Source organism: Neoarius graeffei, chromosome 2 (assembly GCF_027579695.1).
Source record: "Neoarius graeffei isolate fNeoGra1 chromosome 2, fNeoGra1.pri, whole genome shotgun sequence".
NCBI classification, from domain to species: Eukaryota; Metazoa; Chordata; class Actinopteri; order Siluriformes; family Ariidae; genus Neoarius; species Neoarius graeffei.
In genome coordinates this window covers 60694671-60714054 of record NC_083570.1, presented here as the reverse complement: position 1 = coordinate 60714054, position 19384 = coordinate 60694671, and the positions used below count along the sequence as shown (strand labels likewise).

Sequence of the window (19384 nt, the reverse complement as noted above, 5' to 3'; positions counted from 1 at the left end):
CATGAATTAACAAATCACAGATTTTTGTTTTTATTGCATTTTGGAAAATATCCTAACTTTTCTAGAAATGGGGTGAGTAAAATACATTAGAATAATGGCACAATAAATGTTAATCGCAAGCCATTGATTGGTGCTCTCTCAGCTTATTCCCTACAATGATGTAAACTGAGGCTAGACAGTTGATTTTCATCCATCCATCCATCCATCATCTGTACCCGCTTATCCTGTTCTACAGGGTCGCAGGCAAGCTGGAGCCTATCCCAGCTGACTATGGGTGAGAGGTGGGGTACACCCTGGACAAGTCACCAGGCTCAGTTGATTTTCAGTCCTAGCAAATTTCAAATGATTAAATTATCCATTAAATATCTTCTCAGTCAAGTTCAACATATCAGCCGATACATCTTCGTATTAACTCCGTGAGAATACAACCGGTCTCTCACTCAGATACAGTAAATATATTCTTTTAATTCAGTTTTAGACTGGGAGGAAAATTTAATCAGAAGCTATTTTAAAATAAAAACAAGCAAACAAAAAACAAAACAACAACAAAAAGCAGTTATCCCCACGGTTGGCCTTTGTTCTACCCAACAGTAGTTCTTGCATGTTAAACATCGCTTTATCTTTTTGTGCGGTATCAAATAAAGCCACTATTAAATGTACAATGTAAAAAAAAAAAATTAGCTGAACTTGGAAGTATCATATCTGCTTCTGTTACGGTGATTAGATGTTATATCAGCATGAAGTACCGAAGATGTGTCCATAGAGGGATTGAGGTTAATTTAAGGTGCAATGGAACATCTCATTTAAAGCAGATACAGTATGTAATGTGCATATTTTATATTTGCCATACTTCATTCCAAAAGGAACTGTTTTTGTCACTGGTTAGTTACTAGTTCAAGTCTATACGTACAAGTGCATCCACATGAATTTATGTTACTGCAAATATTAAATGATTATTTGCTATCACTATAATGCATAATGTGTTCTAAATGATCTATTTAAGCATTTATTTGTACTTTCAACTGCTACTGTACATTTATTACATTTACAAATCCCACATTTCTTTTTAGCTCTATATATTATTTAAAAAAAGCCTACAAATAAAAGTTATTGTATAGTCAAGGCCTTGCAATGTTTAAGACTGTGGTCATAAGTTACGACTCGTCAGAGATCTGCATTTTTACTGCATTAGAACATATTGGTCCTGGGAGAAAGTGGGAGGGCTCAGCAGTGTGTGACAAGTGTCCAATGGCCAGAGTGCTGCGAAGACGGACCCATGCTCCTGGAGCATCCCTGAGTTACAGCCTTGTGAAGGAAAGAGCACACCATGGCTTTACCGCTGCTCTGTGGTCTTCTCATCTTCTTCACGTTGTGTCTCCCTGTGAAAGAATCCCAGCTACAGACAAACAGAGCCTATTGTGAGTTTTTCCCTTAATGTGTAGGCTACATATCCATTATGATTGACTTTAAAGTCTAATATGTAAGGAATAATACACTCCACACTATGCTGTTATACAAAAATAATGCACTCTGGTGGGTGTGATGTGGAATCAAGTGAACGCTGAGCGTATTATGCTTGTATAACAGTATGGTTTGGAGTGTGTTATTCTGATTATACCACAGCCATCTGCCAACAATTACAACCTTTAATTTATTACTGAACACATCATGCATTTAATGGTTTATAATTAGATTTAATGTTGTGGAACATCCGAGAGATTAGTTAATTTCTGTTCTCACCTATGCTAGAGCTGTGATAAACATTTGTTTTCTCTCTCTCTCTCTCTGTCATTTTACTATGAAAATGGAAAGTGTAACTGAGGCTGAGAATGCTGACAACTGATACTCATCTCATTATCTCTAGTTGCTTTATCCTGTTCTACAGGGTCGCAGGCAAGCTGGAGCCTATCCCAGCTGACTACGGGTGAAAGGCGGGGTACACCCTGGACAAGTCGCCAGGTCATCACAGGGCTGACACATAGACACAGACAACCATTCACACTCACATTCACACCTACGGTCAATTTAGAGTCACCAGTTAACCTAACCTGCATGTCTTTGGACTGTGGGGGAAACCGGAGCACCCGGAGGAAACCCACGCGGACACGGGGAGAACATGCAAACTCCACACAGAAAGGCCCTCACCGGCCACAGGGCTCAAACCCGGACCTTCTTGCTGTGAGGCGACAGCGCTAACCACTACACCACCGTGCCACCCACAACTGATACTCCTTTCATAAATATTAATGTCTCCTAACAAAAACTCGCATTTCTGGATGCAGGAATGAACTGTTTTCACAGATGATGGTTTCTGAAGTGTTCCTGAGCCCATACAGTGATTTCCACTCTAGAATCGTGTCTGTTTTTAATGCAGTGTCACCTGAGGGCCTGAAGATCACAGGCATCCAATGGTAGTTTATGGTCTTGTCCCTTGCATGCAGATATTTCTCTAGATTCTCTGAATCTTTTAATGATATTATGTACCATAGATGATGTAATCCCAAGATTATTTGCAATTTTAAGTTGAGGAATGCCTTTCACCCGTAGTCAGCTGGGATAGGCTCCAGCTTGCCTGCGACCCTGTAGAACAGGATAAAGCGGCTAGAGATAATGAGATGAGATGAGAAGTTGAGGAACGTTATTCTAAAATTGTTGCACTATTTGCCCACACAGAGCGGTGAACCCCTTCCCATCTACTTCTGAGAGACTCTGCCTCTCTGGGATGCTCTTTTTATACCTAATCATGTTACTGACCTGTTGTCAATTAACAAAATTAGGTTGTTTTTTTTTTAACCATTACACAACTTTAGTCTTTTGTTGCCCTTGTCCCAACTTTTTTTTTGAAATGTGTTGCTGGTATTAAATTCAAAATGAGTATATATTTTTCAAAAAACAATAAACTTTCTAAATATTAAGATGAAAATGTCTACACTGGTATGGATTTCATATCCTTTTGAATGTAAACTGATAATAAACATTGAGAATAAAATACAATATATATAAGTTAAGAGGTGATGTCAGACTCAGGCAGCACAGTGGTGTAGTGGTTAGCATTGTTGCCTCACAGCAAGAAGGTTCTGGGTTCGAGCCCAGTGGCCAACAGGGGCCTTTCTGTGTGGAGTTTGCATGTTTTCCTCATGTCTGCATGGGTTTCCTCCGGGTGCTCTGGTTTCCCCCACAGTCCAAAGACATGCAGGTTAGGTTAATTGGTGGCTCTAAATTGACCGTAGGTGTGAATGTGAGTGTGAATGGTTGTTTGTCTGTGTGTCAGCCCTGCAATAACCTGGTGAATTGTCCAGGGTGTACCCCGCCTTTCGCCCGTAGTCAGCTGGGATAGGCTCCAACTTGCCTGCGACCCTGTAGAACAGGATAAGCAGCTACAGATAATGGATGGATGCATTCTGTTTTTATTTGTTTTACACAGTGTCCCAACTTTTTAAAATTGGGGTTGCACATTATTCCTCAACCTTGTATTTGTACACCAAGAGACTATAGTTTTTAATATTTTCTATGTGCATGTCACTGAGGTCACTGCACTGACATTGAAACCCCCAAAATGCTGCTGGGTTTAAAACCCCACAAAATGCTTCTGTTCCTGATGGACCAATACCAGTGTAACACACATTATCATGTCAGTGTCACTGCTGTGGTGAGAATAGTTCAACATCTAAGTAGTATTTAGTTACCCTTTTCTATTTTGGTCTTTGTTCATTGACAGACAGGGTAGAGAGGGACTGACTAACTGCAAAGCAACAAATGGGTGACAGTTATCAGTTGTACTGTACAGTATATGTAGGTTTACCTGGTTAAAAAAACATTAAGGGATGAGTGTAGATACTAGGGTAGCTACTGAGAAACTGAGTGTGTATATACAATATAATGGAGGGTGTGTAATAACGAATGAGGATAACATGCCTTCCAAAGAGCTAGTACCAGCAGAGCCAAAAGCTGTAGACCTCCCAAAGTGCTTCCGATTATAATCCAGATTGGAATTTTGTAATCTTCATCCTTTCTAATCTCCAGAATTATCTGCAGGCATAACAAAACAAAAATAAACACTGGGTCCTGAATATACAATTTGTGGATATATGGATATATGAAGAGATATGTAGGTCAAGAGTGTGTGTTTTTAATCTGATATGTAATTTTAACAGACCTGATTATGTTTACTGGACATGATTATTTAGTATCTGCTAATTTTTTGACCAAATATTTATCCATATATGCTACATCTTTGGTTAACCTTCCTTTTAACCTTATTACTAAGATTCTGAATCTCAAATCAAATTCAAATTTTATTTGTGACATACAAAATCAGACATAGTACAATTGCAGTGCTTAGTAATAGCATGCTTAATGGTATATTAGTAGCATGCTTAGTAGTATATAGTAGTATAAATGCTTAAATGCAGTAGCATATATAAAACTGTAATTATCTATCTATCTATCTATCTATCTATCTATCTATCTATCTATCTATCTATCTATCTATCTATCTATCTATATTGCACTATAATTAAGTGAAATTGCACAATTAGGTGAAAGAGATGGGGGGATGAGGGTGAACTGGTGATGAGACCGAAGTATTGTCCTGGTTAAGAGCCCAAATGGCCTGAAGGAAGAAGCTCCTCCTCATTCTCTCCATGTTGGTCTTGAGGGCGTGAAAGCGCTTCCCTGACTTCAATACAACTGTTTACTAGGCAGTCTACATTCTTCTTCTTTTTCATCATCATTATGTGATCTTGTTTGGAAATAATTTTTTATTGTAACCAGATTGAAGATTATTCAAGAAAGCAGACATACACATACATATGATGAAAGTTTTATTCTCTATTATTCTCTGCTTTCATTCTTATTATTTTAATACTTGGATTTTATTAAATGCTTTAAAGGTTTTATTTGTGAGTGAAATTCATTTGTAGTGCTCACATGTCTTGTAGGTCTTTCCTCATACAGGAACACAGTGTTGTTTGGGCTCAACTCGATGGTTGCTGTCGTCACCAACTCCAAAACCTTGAAGTTTATCTGGGCAAAATACAAGAAATACATTTTTCCCCATGCAAACTTTGTTGTTTGGTTTTATGGGTGGTTGCTTTCTACACCCTCTTTCTTTCAAGTTATTTGCTGCACTCAAAATATTTAAAATTACAATATTACATAAGAATCAGAGCAATGATAATTAAGATTTTGGATTTTCATATCACAATCCCAAGACCAGCTGGTAAATTGTGTTCTGAGATTTGAGGATAATTGTAGCTTTTCCATTAGTTTGAGTTTATGAGAATTTCAGTTGCCTTTTCAAAGTGGTGAAATAAGCTCTGTCTAGCATTCTGACACGTACATTGAACTAAATTAGGCATACGACATTTTCCACAAAATGTGTCATCCAAAAAGAAGTCAAACAAAGCTGGTATTAACAGCTGGTATTAGACTGGTATTTCGCAAGCAAAATGAGACAGAAAACTTTCCTTGACTTTTCCTTATACTCTGATTTTCTAATAATTTGCTACAGCGTAGTCGTCGCCTTTACTGCAGAACATACTATTATTGGTCATCAGATGTATCTCAAAAAAGCCAAAATAGGTGTTTCTTATATGAAATTAGAGACGTAATCAGTTGGCATCATCATCAAGCAGAGAGAAGACGCATTAAGAAACATACACACACACACATATATATTATATACACACACACACACACACAATATATATATATATATATATATATATATATATATATATATATATATATATATATATGTGTGTGTGTGTGTGTGTGTGTGTGTGTGTGTGTATATTATATATATGAAACATGTTAGTTTAGGCATAGGATTTGATTTGCCACACTGGACACATTAAAAAGTAATTTTATTTCAAATTTTATTTCAGAAAAGGAGCCACAATGCATTAAAGTCCAGCTGCTTACTTTCTGTAGTGTGTGGAGGTTTAGCCATCCTCCCACAGTCACACTGATGTCTTGTTGGGGAAGGAGTGTGAGCCTGCACTGTGCAGAAAAAGCTAGAGCAGTCGACGAATTCTGTTTCAGTAAACAATAAACAGGGTTGAGAACTGCACTGAAGAGATACAGACTTGTAAATAACAGGGATTGTACTGAACTCCAAAGAGGCAGGGCATAAATCACGTAGTGTCGTCTTTTCAGTTTATAACTTACTAGAATTAAAATGATTATAAACCATTTTTGTACAATGATCAATAGGCTCTTTGCAGCTCGAAAGTCACGTGCTTGGATACCACATCGCAACGGCATACTGAAGAGCAAGTTTTCAGGTAAACAAAACCCCTGATGAGGTGAAGTACGAAAGAAGAAGAATTGTCAAAGCAGTTTTATAAGTTTAGTTTAGGCTCATTTTACAGGAAAAAATTGTTTTATCGCGATTTTACCTGCATTGGCTTTTAATGGACGGCATTGTTGTCGTCCTCTTAATGGGAAGAATGGTGCTGCTTATTCTGATACATCAGTGAAGCAATGTCTGGCTCCAAACTGGACAGTTTTAATCTCGTATCGGGGGCCACATTGATCCGGTTGCACTGCTTCATTTTCTCAAACAAAGAATTCCCATGTTGTTGCACTTTGTCCTCGCTTGTGTCAGGTGTTTCTTGTGCTTTTCTTTTGACTGACCTGGTCTTCAGCCACCGATCCATTATCTTTTTGACAGTTTGAAGCTAAGTCTGATTTGGGTACTCGTAGTTTCTCTGCATTCCACATTCCCTCCACATTCCGAGGTGACGCTGATATGAAAGCGTAACCTAAACTGACGTAGCTATAGGCAGTGTCGCAAAACTGTTGGCTTGCTTAATGTCAGACAAATTCAAATAATAGGCTACTATTTGAATTTCCATTGGACTTTATTCAATATAGAAAACAACTCATCTGTGCTACTCATAACTTTGCTTTTGGAGTCACATAGGCGATTTGAGAGAACACTGACAAAATGTGATTATGACATTAACTCACGGACCACTGCACTTTGAGAAACAGTGATATAAATGAATGATTTACTGCAATAATAACACGTTGTTATTACAGTGTATCAGTGGCTTTATACTAAAGTTGTTGTACTTAATAATTTTCTGTTTCACAATACAGAATACTGTTGAAGCGCCTACAGTACACATAAAGAAGAAGAAATCCTGTTATATAATTTTATATTGTGCAAGTAGCCAGGTTCACCTATGAATTTGTACAGTTTTGCTGTACTTGTGCATCCAGAATTATCTTCTGTATATTTCCCAACTGGCTCTAGCAATTCAAAAAGAAATATCTTAAGTTTATGTCCTTTAGAAAGCTGTAATATAATTTTAGTATAAAGCCACTGATGCGCTGTAGCAAGCATGTGTTACCATCGAGGTAAACTGTCCATTTATATCTTCAAGATGTAGTCAGACCTTTCACAAACAACTATATACCTTGAAAGGTTTTACTATGGATCTGATTTGAGCTGTTAGAATTAAAATAAGTGCTTTTCCCAGGTTTTACTGGTGTACATACTTTGCAAAGTCACCATGTTGTTTGGCCGTGAAGATCCAAATGCTGCCCGTTAAAAGTCAATGCCTTTGTGATAAAATCTTTTTTTTTTCTGTAAAAATGAGCCTAAACTAAACTTAGAAAACTACTTGAACATTTTTTCCAGAAAAGGAAAGATATTAAATGCTATAAACTGCTGAAACGTTTGTACTTGATCTTGTCGAGGGTTTTGTTTACCTGAAAGCATGCTCTTCAGTATGGTGTTGCTATGTGGTATCCGAGCACGTGACCTGTAGCTGCAAAGAGCCCATTTTATCTCAGTTAAAAGCATTTTTCACTTGCTTAACAGTAGCTAGTATGGACAGGAGCTCTCCACCTCTTTTATTGAATACAATAAACAGATAATTACCAGCTGTGGTGTGAGTGAGAGGTCTTCATCTGAGGGCACATCTGTCACAGTGACATGTGGAACACTGCACTGAGAGCCAGAATTCTGGAGAAAGCACGAATACACTGACTCTTACCCTGTAAATCATTACTGAACAGTAAAGCTTATACAAAGTTGATTACTGGAGAGTAGAACAGATCTACTGGGCAAGCAAGTGTAAACCAGCTGCTTAAAGCTTGGGGAGGCAATGTTGGAGAAACCAGAAAAGGTAAGCTGCATTTTGAAAGTATCCAAACAAACAAACAAACAAACAAACAAACAAACAAACAAACAAACAAACAAACAAACAAACAAACAAACAAAAAATCCCACCCCCTCCCTTCAGCACTCCCTCCAAAGCCACTTGTCCAAAACACATGAACGCGCACTGCCTGACTACCACTGGAGGAGGAGTCCATGAGAGAGACCTTTGGGGGGAGGAGCATAGCAGATCATTGTCTTATCCAACTACGTCATGTCTCATTCATATGTAAGAAAACACCTAACATTATCACAATGAATGTAAATAATGAACATGGCTATAGCTAGCACTCACAACTGTCATCTAGCTCTCTAGCTTTAGCAATATGTCTGCAATATATCTGCCGAGCCTTATGGAAGTCTCCGGTCACACGCAATGACTGCACAGGCAGAGTGCACACAGGGAGGCAGGTAGAAAGGCAAGTAAGCCATCCGATCATTCATTCAGACTGAATTGGATGGGCTTTTTACAGCCCTATGACTGCCATAGATGACAGATTTCTCTCTTTTTTTTGTCAGAACATTTCACTTATTCATTGCTGTTGGGATGTAAAGAGAACTTCAAAAAAAAAGCTTCGAAAATAAATTGCCTACCCTAGCTTTAAGTTACTGTCAGAATACAATTTGAGACAGATAGAAAAAACACTCCTATACATCAAGAATCCAACAATGATAAAACTGTAACAAAACAAACATGAATAGTTGAATGGAAATGAATAATGTGAAAATTCAGTTTCATCCCAATACCTGAGCAACATGTATGTCTGATATGTAAAGAAGATGATTGGCATTTTTAGTCACAGAAAAAACATCTACTGTGAGGAGCAGGTGAGTAACAGGGAACAGACCGAGGTTCTGGAGCTGCAGTGTAACATGAAAAACAAAAAGGGTTTTAAAAAAAAATTGTATCACTTAGTGACATCTTTTATTAAAGTTAGCAGAAAAAAATGTTTAATGCTAAAAATTTGAGCAAAAGGAAGAAGTGATTCCCACCTGATAAGAGAGATTGAAGGTAGATCCGGTAGTGACGGCATAGCCTGGATTAGGTGCAGATTTAATTTCAAAGCGAACAGGGCTGGAATCCCTGGAGAAAAAAAAAGTGAGCTGCTCAGTTTAACTTTTACAGTATGTGGTTTATATTTAAATAAAAATGTGCATTTTCTCTTTGCTGCACTCACTCTGTGAGCAACTTACTACACTGCACATTTGTTCATTATGTTATATTTCACTGAGAAGTAAGGAATAAAACATCTTGTTTTATAGTGCACACTGTAATAGGAAAATAATCAGCGATGGGGTGGTGTGATGTGGCCCAACATGAAACATTACAGTTACAACCTCAAACTTTATCATTTTCCAATAACACAACTCTTCCTATGGAAATGATAATATATTAGAACAAGCACACAAAAAATTACACAACATTTTCATATAGCATGTAGGATAGATGTGGTGGTTATGTAATGTAAGATGCTCCAGACACAGGATAAGAACATTAGCACAAGTTCTGTGCTTCATCCCTGACTCATAAAATGATTATTTGAAAAAAGAAAGTTAATTTATACATCATCTTATTTCCGATATAAACACCGACAGATATTAATGACAAACTTTATTGTTCCAAATGCACATGTGTTATATCTGGTTCATTACCTTGTAAACAGGAGATCAACCTCATGCTTTAAAGGATGATATATATTATTGATGTTGTCTTCAGGAGTCACCTCTTCACCATCGCTGCAAAAAAAACAAAACAAAAAAAACCCAATGTTTACCACAGCTAAGTAAGGGATAATGCACAGAGAGCTGGCCATTATTATAATTTTTTTTGGGGGGGCTTTTTTCACCTTTTTTATTATTGGATAGGGCAGTGTAGAGACAGGAAATGAGCAGGAGAGAGAGACGGGGAGGGATCAGGAAATGACCTCGGGCCGGAATCGAACCCGGGTCCCCGGATTTATGGTATGGCGCCTTATCCACCTGAGCCACAACGCCCCAGAGCTGGCTATTATTGTGAGCTATTATACATACGGGTCACTTTATCCATGGAATAAAAACATGTATTCTATTCCCTTTTAGTGGGTTTATTGATAGCATGCAATATTGTTATCATATCGGTTATCCTACATGTATTACGCCACTCTCCCCAATGGAGAACGAGCATGCAATATTGTTACAATATTGCATGTTGTCAAGACAACACGACGTCACACATCAGAGCTCATGCAAAGATCCAGTGACAAAACTTTTCTGCTGCACATGCATAGAATCATTTCTTTGCCAGCCGGGAGAGAGAGAAGATGAGGCTAATCGAGTGCTACTGCTAGGATTAGCTATGCTTTAATTAAGCACTAAATAAATAAACTAAAAACTGAAAATGGTGAACACCCAAAAGGCTACCAAAACTTCATTATATATTCTTCACGCATATTTACAAGAGAAAAACATACCAACAGACATTGAAAAACTGGAAAAGAGACACATCAGTGATGTAAAACTTCCACACTAGAGAGTGATTGTGGCAGTTTTTAACAAACATGGCTGCGAGGTTTGCTTCATTAAAAGTGGAAGATTTTGAGAGAATTTTGGCTGCCAGGTCGCTCTGTTGTGTGTAGTTGTCAATGTTGATTTTAAAAGTAACTAAGTAAATTACATCGGGAAAGGAATACTTAAGTCTGTGTGAAAAATGCTGTGGCGAGTGTGTGCAGAAGAAGAGTCTTGGGACAGAAATGTTAGCTTCTCGGTTGTTAGTCTGTGCTACTGATGAACCCTACACCGGCTGGAAGGTGACTTCATTGCCGCACTAACAGCACCAACTTGCAGGTAAGCTAGTGTTGGCCTTCAGGAATGTTGATATAAAGAGTGTGTGTCTGTATAATAATCATATTGTCTGGCTTTTTTCGTGGTATATCAGATATATTCCATTCAGCTAGCATGATATTGAAGTCATCTTCAACTCCTTCAATATCATGGAATATATCTGATAGACCACTCAAAGCCAGTCAATATTATTTAAATAAACCCTGATAGTGTGAGGCAGAACAGTGCAGTGGTTATCACTGTTGCCTCACAGCAAGAAGATTCTGGGTTTGAATCCAATGGTCGACAGGGGCCTTTCTGTGTGGAGTTTGCACGTTCTCCCCGTGTCTGCATGGGTTTTCTCAAGGTACTCTGGTTTCCCCCACTGTTCAAAGACACGCAGATTAGGTAAAATACCCAGGCACTGGGGTTGCAAAAGCCATTGCATACTTAGTGCCGGTCCCAAGCCTGGATAGATTGGGGAGGGTTGCGTCAGGAAGGGCATCCGGTGTAAAACCTATGCCAAATCACATATGTGAAACGGATCTACTGTGGCAACCTCTAATGGGAGCGGCTGAAATGAGAAGAAGAGTGTGAGGCAGGACACTGATGCAAAGCGGAGGAATCTTGAATCACTCTGAAGGGATTTATTTTGTAATAATGACTGACTCACTGTACATTATCTCATTTATTACACAGCGATTAACTGAAGAATTTAACAATTTGACAAAATATTGATTTAAAATTTTTGGTTTTATTGTTTCTGCTAATGACGGAAATAAGAGATTGTAGAATGCCATAATTGACCAATCAGAATTAAGTATTCAAATGAGCCATGTAATATACATGTCACATTTAAAAAAAATAAAATAAAATTCCCCCATTTTTGAGTCTAGTTTCCAGATTCGTACTTACAAACCCCTGACTAGAGGGAGAATGCTTTTTCTGTTGTGCCACTCAGGCGCCCATAAAACACTTTTAAGAAAAGTGGAGATCAATGTGACTTTTCTGTTCACTGTATGAACGCACGATTAAAACTATAATATATGTGTCTTCACCTGGAGGCCTTGAGCAAAACTTGCATGTAATCCAGAAAGACAGATCTGCTAAACTCCAATTCCAACCGGAAAGTCACCTAGAATGAAACATTCACACAGATGCACGTTCACACCAAAAGTAAATGAAGCAGCAGTCTACATTCTTAAAGAAGATCAGGAGCTTAGATATAGTAATGTTCTTTTCTTCAGGTAGTGAGACAAACCAATTTGCTTTTACACACCCACAAAACACAAAGCTGTCAAACAGCTTAATACTGTGATTCATGAATAGGTCCCTGAAGTTCCAGAGTTTAAATCTCCTTTCACTACCAATACAAATAAAGCAACAAAACCTGACGTGTGTGCGTGTGCAGCTGGGACAGCACAAAAATAAGGACCTGGTTAGAAACCCTGTTTGGTAAATTGGCTCATAGAACTGTCTCTCTTCTCGATCATTGTTAATGTAATTTGACACTCAGAGTGTTGGAGATAACAGATTACAGTAATGTTATTACCTTTATGGGTAACAAAGTAAAGTAACATCTCATCTCATTTTCTCTAGCCGCTTTATCCTGTTCTACAGGGTAGCGGTCTGCACGGGTCGGATTTTTCAGTCCCGCTCCCGCTTGCGCCCGCATTGTGCAGTCCCACTCCCGCCCGCGCCCGCAAAGAATTATGATTTTCAGTCCCGCTCCTGCCCGCGTCCACAAAAAAATTATGATTTTCAGTCCCGCTCCCGCCCCCGCCTGCCATATTTTGTCCCGCTCCCGCCCGCAAATCCCGCATGATGCAGACGTTCGCGTTATTTCTCAGGAAAGTTCTTGTCTTGACACAGCGTGATGGTGCCCCGCCTCTTATTTTGAGTGGATTTGAGCATAAATATCTACAGCTCACGTTTGTTATTGTTTACCTTGTTTCTGAATTCAGCATGTAGTATCTCTAATAATAATAATTAGTGCTGTCAAACGATTAAAATATTTAATCGCAAATCACACATTTTTATCACATGAGAAACCATTGTAATTCTCTGATCAGCATAAAAAAGTGAATGGGCTTGCTTTGTACCAATGTTTTTTTTTTTATTGCAAAGCAGAGCTAGTAAAAGAAGTGAATTGATTTACTGCTTGCGTTAGTCTACAACTTTAATCAGAGAGACATGTTACACAGTGCCGGTAGGCTTGACTCAATGCTATCCCAGAAATCCTTCCTGTAATATGCAAATTTGACCGCCTCTGATTGGACAGCCAAATTTGCATATTACAGGAAGGATTTCTGGGATAGCATTGAGTCAAGCCTACCGTCACTGTGTAACCTGTCTCTCTGATTAAAGTTGTAGACTAACGCAACAAGTAAATCAATTCACTTATGGTTCTCTTGCTAGCTGGGTATGAACTGCGAGTCATTAGAGTGATCAAAGAATTTCTCCTTAGGGTGATCAATGGCAAGTTTAAGAGGCCATTTCTCACTCAATCTGGCAATCTGACTTTCTCTGCAAATTTAGGCATCTTAAAATGTTTTTATTAACGCCAAATAAAATATCCAGCACAAATTATATATGATAGACATAAATTAATAATTTATAAATTTTATTTCAAGCATGTTTTTAGTTAGTGGGACTGCAGCTTATCACCTCTCCCACCCGCGCGCGCATATGTGCACTTCCGGTCCCGCCCGCACCCGCAATGAGCTTTCAAAATTTGTCCCGCACCGCACTGCTTTGCGACGGGTCCTGCGAGTCCCGCGGGACTCCCGCGGGAGTGCAGGGCTCTACTACAGGGTCGGTACACCCTGGACAAGTCACCAGGTCATCACAGGGCCGACACATAGACACAGACAACCATTCACACTCACATTCACACCTATGCTCAATTTAGAGTCACCAGTTAACCTAACCTGCATGTCTTTGGACTGTGGGGGAAACCGGAGCACCCGGAGGAAACCTACGCGGACACGGGGAGAACATACAAACTCCGCACAGAAAGGCCCTCACCAGCCACGGGGCTCGAACCCAGACCTTCTTGCTGTGAGGCGACAGCGCTAACCACTATACCACCGTGCCGCCCTGTAAAGTAACATTACACTAAAAATATCGGTAACTACACTACTTTACTAGACTATAGGAACGCGCTTTCCTGCGTTACCCAAGCCATTTTTGTCAGTCAGAAAAGTTCTGATCTGTTTTAGTGGCACGTGCATGCATGCTGCATGTGTGCTTAGGCACTGTTACCACAGAGACCGATTTGAGTGAGTGCGTAGCTGCTGGTGCATAGAGGGACATGGGAGAGGGAAAATGGAGACGGACACAGAGGGTTTCAGCCAGTGGCGATACTCACATTACTTTCAGTTTATTGCTCAAAAGGACAAAAATATTCATGTGAAATGCACTCTATGCCCAGGTGAGAGGTGTCTTTCAACCACTGCTAACTCAACGAGCAACCTGTAGAAGCACTTGGCAAGCCAGCATCGCAATACAAAACTTGTGGCGAAAGATCCTCTGGCTCGTTGGGCAGTTGAAGACACTCAGGCACCAACTCCCTCTAAACAAGCTTAGCTTCTCTCACATCTTGGAGCACAGCAGGTAATACAAAAAGAAATGAACAGACTAGTAGCAGGGTACATCGTGGAAGACATGCTTCCCCTGTCCACTATCAAATCGCCGAGATTTAGAAAAATGTTAAGTAAAATACCTACTACTGTGGGTGGCACGGTGGTGTAGTGGTTAGCACGGTTGCCTCACAGCAAGAAGGTTCTGGGTTCGAACCCAGCAGCCGGCGAGGATCTTTCTGTGTGGAGTTTGCATGTTCTCACTGTGTCTGCGTGGGTTTCCTCTGGGTGCTCTGGTTTCCCCCACAGTCCAAAGACATGCAGTTAGGTTAACATGGGGTGGCCTTGGGCTGAAGGGCCCTTGAGCAAGGTACCTGACCCCTGACTGCTCCCTCGCTGTAGTGTGGCTGCCCACTGTTCTGGGTGTGTGTGCGCGCGTGTGTGTTCACTGCTTCAGATGGGTTAAATGCAGAGGATGAATTTCACTGTGCTTGAAGTGTGCATGTGACAAATAAAAGGTTGTTTCTTCTTCTTACCATCAGACAGGATGTACATTAATATGCATGTTTTGGTGTTCATTTGAAATTGAAAGCTGTAAAACTGTATCAAACAAAATGTAACAGATACTATTATAATTTTATTTTATTGTTTTTCCCCCTTTTGTTTCTTTCCTTAATTCCTTTGGCATCAAAAAAAGACAGACTGTCTTTAAATTATGAAATGTAATAAGGGTAGTAGACGCAATAAGCTTTTGCTTCAGTCTAATCCTTTTCAGTCTTTCTTGCTGATATGTACCGTATGTAACCAGTGTGTATGTTATTGAAAGTTTAAATGACCAAAATAAATAATTAAACCTAAAAACCAAAACAAAACCAAAAAACAGGAAAACCTTTTGCAGTTACTTGGACAAATGTTATTCCGACATGGAATCCAGTCTTAGAAAAACTTTTGAGTCCTTGGATTAGGTGTCACCGTGGATATTTGGACTGCAAACAATAAAAGTTACCTAGGAATGACCACTCACTGGATTGACAACATTAGTTTTAAGCGTGCAAAGGCTGCTCTAGCCTACAAGAGAGTGAGAGGAAGACATACCTATGATGTCATAGCTAGTCAAATAGAACAGGTTCATTCAGCCTATGGACTAACCCATAAAGTAATGGCATGTGTCACAGATAATGGCAGCAATTTTGTGAAAGCCTTCAGAATGTTTGAATCTGGTCAGCCTGATGATGGGTCTGACTCTAACGAGGAGCTATCTACACTATGTTGAAAGGCTAAGAGATGCCCTTATTGAAAATTGAAAATAAAGTGATGAAAGGGCCATTATGTTTGTCCGTGTATCGACGCGGTAAATTTGGGAATTTGGATTAAGAAACTGAAAAGTAAAGTAAAGTAATGGGCAGTGAAGTTACAGTTTATATAAAAAGTGTACACACCACGTTAAAATGATAGGTTTTTCTGATGTAAAAAAATATGAGATCACGATAAAAAATTTCAAAACTTTTCCCACCTTTAATGTGACCTACAATCTGTACAATTCAATTGAAAAACAAACAAATCTGTTAGGGGGACAAACATAAAAAATAAAAAATGTACAATAAGCTGGTTGCATAAGTGTGCACACCCTTAAACTAATACTTTGTTGAAGCACCTTTTGATTTAATTACAGCATTCAGTCTTTTTGGGTTCACACCTGCCATCAATTAAAATGACTCTGATTAACCCCAAATAAAGTTCAGACATTTACTCATTTGCATCTTCCAGCAAAAGCCAGCGTTCACAGAGAGCTTACAAAGCGTCAAAGGGATCTCATTGTTGAAAGGTATCAGTCAGGAGAAGGGTACAAAAACATTTCCACGGCATTAGATATACCATGGAGCACAGTGAAGACAGTCATCAAGAAGTGGAGAAAATATGGGACAACAGTGACATTACCGAGAACTGGATATCCCTCCAAAATTGATGAAAAGACAGATGAAAACTGGTCAGGGAGGCTGCCCAGAGGCCTACAGCAACACTGAAGGAGCTGCAGGAATTTCTGGCAAATACTGGTTGTGTACTACATGTGACAACAATCTCCCGTATTCTCCATATGTCTGGACTATGAGGTAGGGTCAAAGAAAAACATCGAGGCCCAGATAAATTTTGAAAAAAAGAAAAAAATTATATATATCAACTCCCAAAAGCATGTGGGAAAATGTGTTCTGGTCTGATGAAACAAAGGTTGAACTTTTTGGCCACAATTCCAAAAGATATGTCTCATTATCTGTAGCCGCTTTATCCTGTTCTACAGGGTCGCAGGCAAGCTGGAGCCTATCCCAGCTGACTACGGGCGAAAGGCGGGGTACACCCTGGACAAGTCACCAGGTCATCACAGGGCTGACACATAGACACAGACAACCATTCACACTCACATTCACACCTACGCTCAATTTAGAGTCACCAGTTAACCTAACCTGCATGTCTTTGGACTGTGGGGGAAACTGGAGCACCCAGAGGAAACCCACGCGGACACGGGGAGAACATGCAAACTCCACACAGAAAGGCCCTCGTCGGCCACAGGGCTCGAACCTGGACCCTCTTGCTGTGAGGCGACAGCGCTAACCACTACACCACCGTGCCGCCCGTCCAAAAGATATGTTTGTACCAAAAGAACACCATCCCCACAGTGAAGCATGGTGGTGGCAGCATCATGTTTTGGGGTTGTTTTTCTTCAGCTGGAACAGGGGCTTTAGTCAAGGTGGAGGGAATTATGAACAGTTCTAAATACCAGTCGATTTTGGCCCAAAACCTTCAGGTGTCTGCTAGAAAGCTGAAGATGAATTTCCTCTTTCAGCACGACAATGGCCCCAAAAAAGTTTTGGAATGGCCCAGCCAGAGCCCGGACCTAAGTCCAATTGAGAACCTGTGGGGTGACCTGAAGAGGGCTGTGCACGAGATGCCCTCGCAATCTAACAGATTTGGAGCACTTTTGCAAGGAAGTGTGGGCAAATATTACCAAGTCTAGATGTGGCAGGCTGATAGACTCCGACCCAAAAAAACTGAATGCTGTAATTAAATCAAAAGGTGCTTCGACAAAGTATTAGTTTAAGGGTGGGCACACTTATGCAACCAGCTTATTGTACGTTTTTTATGTTTATCCCCCCTAACAGATTTGTTTGTTTTTCAATTGAATTGTACAGGTTATAGGTCACATTAAAGGTGGAAAAAAGTTTTGAAATTTATCACGATCTCATTTTTTTACATCAGAAAAACCCTATCATTTTAACGGGGTGTGTACACTTTTTATATCCACTGTACTTTTCAAATGCAGTAACTAGTAAAGTAATCTCATTACAATTTAAAGAAGTAACTAGTAACTTGTAACTAATTACTTTTGAGTAACTACCCCAACACTCGACACTAATGGCTCTGAAATTAATCAATTGGATTCATTATACTGTATATAATTAAATCTTACAGTCCTGGAATGATTAAGAATTCTGCAAAAGATAGATAAGGCTGAACAGATTAAACAGAAAATATGGAAAAGAAGAGAAGCAGAAGCAGAGAATAAGGAAAACATTACTGATTTACCAGACTGTGGATGAATTAAATGTCACTGGTATAAATGGAGTATTTGAAAGATAGATGGCTTCTGTCTACATGGATATTGGAAAATGGAAATTTGGCAGAGAATTATGATTAACATTTCTAACAACTTTCGAGGAATTTATGCAAGACAGCCTGACAGATTAATGACTGTTTTCTCTGAATCGTTACTGTGCAATGTGCACTAGAATTAATTTGTGTCTGTTGATTTTCTACAGGGTTTTTTTTTCTGCAGATTTTTTTCATTATTAGCAAAGCCCTTACCCTTGTCCTTAATCAGCAAAGAACAATGTGGGGATGCGACAGTGACCGGCATGTTTATGTTGCATACAGTGTTGGGAGTAACGCGTTACAAAAGTAACGAATTACTGTAATGCATTGCTTTTTGCAGTAACGCGGTAATGTAAGGCATTACAGAAAAAAAAATTGGTAATATTTTACTCAGTACAAATGTCAGTAACGCGCGTTACAATGCATTTTTAACCTGGAATGAAGTGGTGGGCTTTTTTTTTTCCTTCATACAAATTTGCCAAAATCACGCGAGATCAGCAGAGGTGAAACGTCCGCGCAAAATGTTTCACTTCCTTTTCCTTTAGGCTAGTCACACAGGAGAGAGAGAAGAGTGAACCTGCAGCTGATCTAACGTTGGATAGCACATTCTCCAGATGGGTATACGCCCATTACTTTAAGTTTGTGAAAAATAAGGATGTGAAGAACATCGTAGTCAAATGCACTTTGTGTGCTAAACCTAAAGAACTGTCCACTTCCCGAAATAGCACCAGTAATTTAACTAAGTATTTCCAGAGGTGCCATAGTAACATGAAGTTAGCAAGGAAGCAAGCGGAGGATGAGAGTGGTGATAAAATCACCAAGCAGCCAAAATTAACGTTCTGCCGCTCTGAGATGCTCCTTCAGCCTCAGGAGGTTAGGAGACTTGTGGCGGAGTATGTTGTTGAAGATATGCTGACAGTTTGTTTACATTTTTGTCCTGTATAACTGAGTTTTTTTTCTGGTCGGAAGTCAGACTAAAGTGATTGAGCTGCCTTTCCTTCGAGGGCTAATATGCCTAAGCACTTCAATATCATTAAAAGCACTTTGATTTTATTTCTAATTCTGTTTTTCGAAATGTGACTGGGTAGCCTCATATAGCTAATAGTCATCGTCTAGCTGTGATTTAAAAGGCTCGTGTTTTTTTTTTCAGGCCAGTTTTATTGTAGGCTACGATTTGCCATAATAT

The 19384-nt window shown here is 39.4% G+C and overlaps 1 protein-coding gene across 3 annotated transcripts in view; it reads right to left on the bottom strand.

Annotated features, from left to right (window-relative positions):
• Nucleotides 1–19384, bottom strand: part of itga11b (integrin, alpha 11b) — a 63733-nt gene continuing 44349 nt past the window's right edge. For all 3 annotated transcript variants that reach the window (XM_060914579.1, XM_060914580.1, XM_060914581.1), the window contains 9 exons: nt 12031–12107; nt 9827–9910; nt 9167–9257; nt 8921–9034; nt 7895–7978; nt 5926–6036; nt 4930–5025; nt 3916–4029; nt 1–1396 (listed from right to left, as the gene is read on the bottom strand). In XM_060914579.1, the coding sequence (XP_060770562.1) occupies nt 1334–1396; nt 3916–4029; nt 4930–5025; nt 5926–6036; nt 7895–7978; nt 8921–9034; nt 9167–9257; nt 9827–9910; nt 12031–12107 (834 nt within the window). In that variant the 3' untranslated portion in view covers nt 1–1333. The remainder of the gene's footprint in view (nt 1397–3915; nt 4030–4929; nt 5026–5925; nt 6037–7894; nt 7979–8920; nt 9035–9166; nt 9258–9826; nt 9911–12030; nt 12108–19384) is intronic.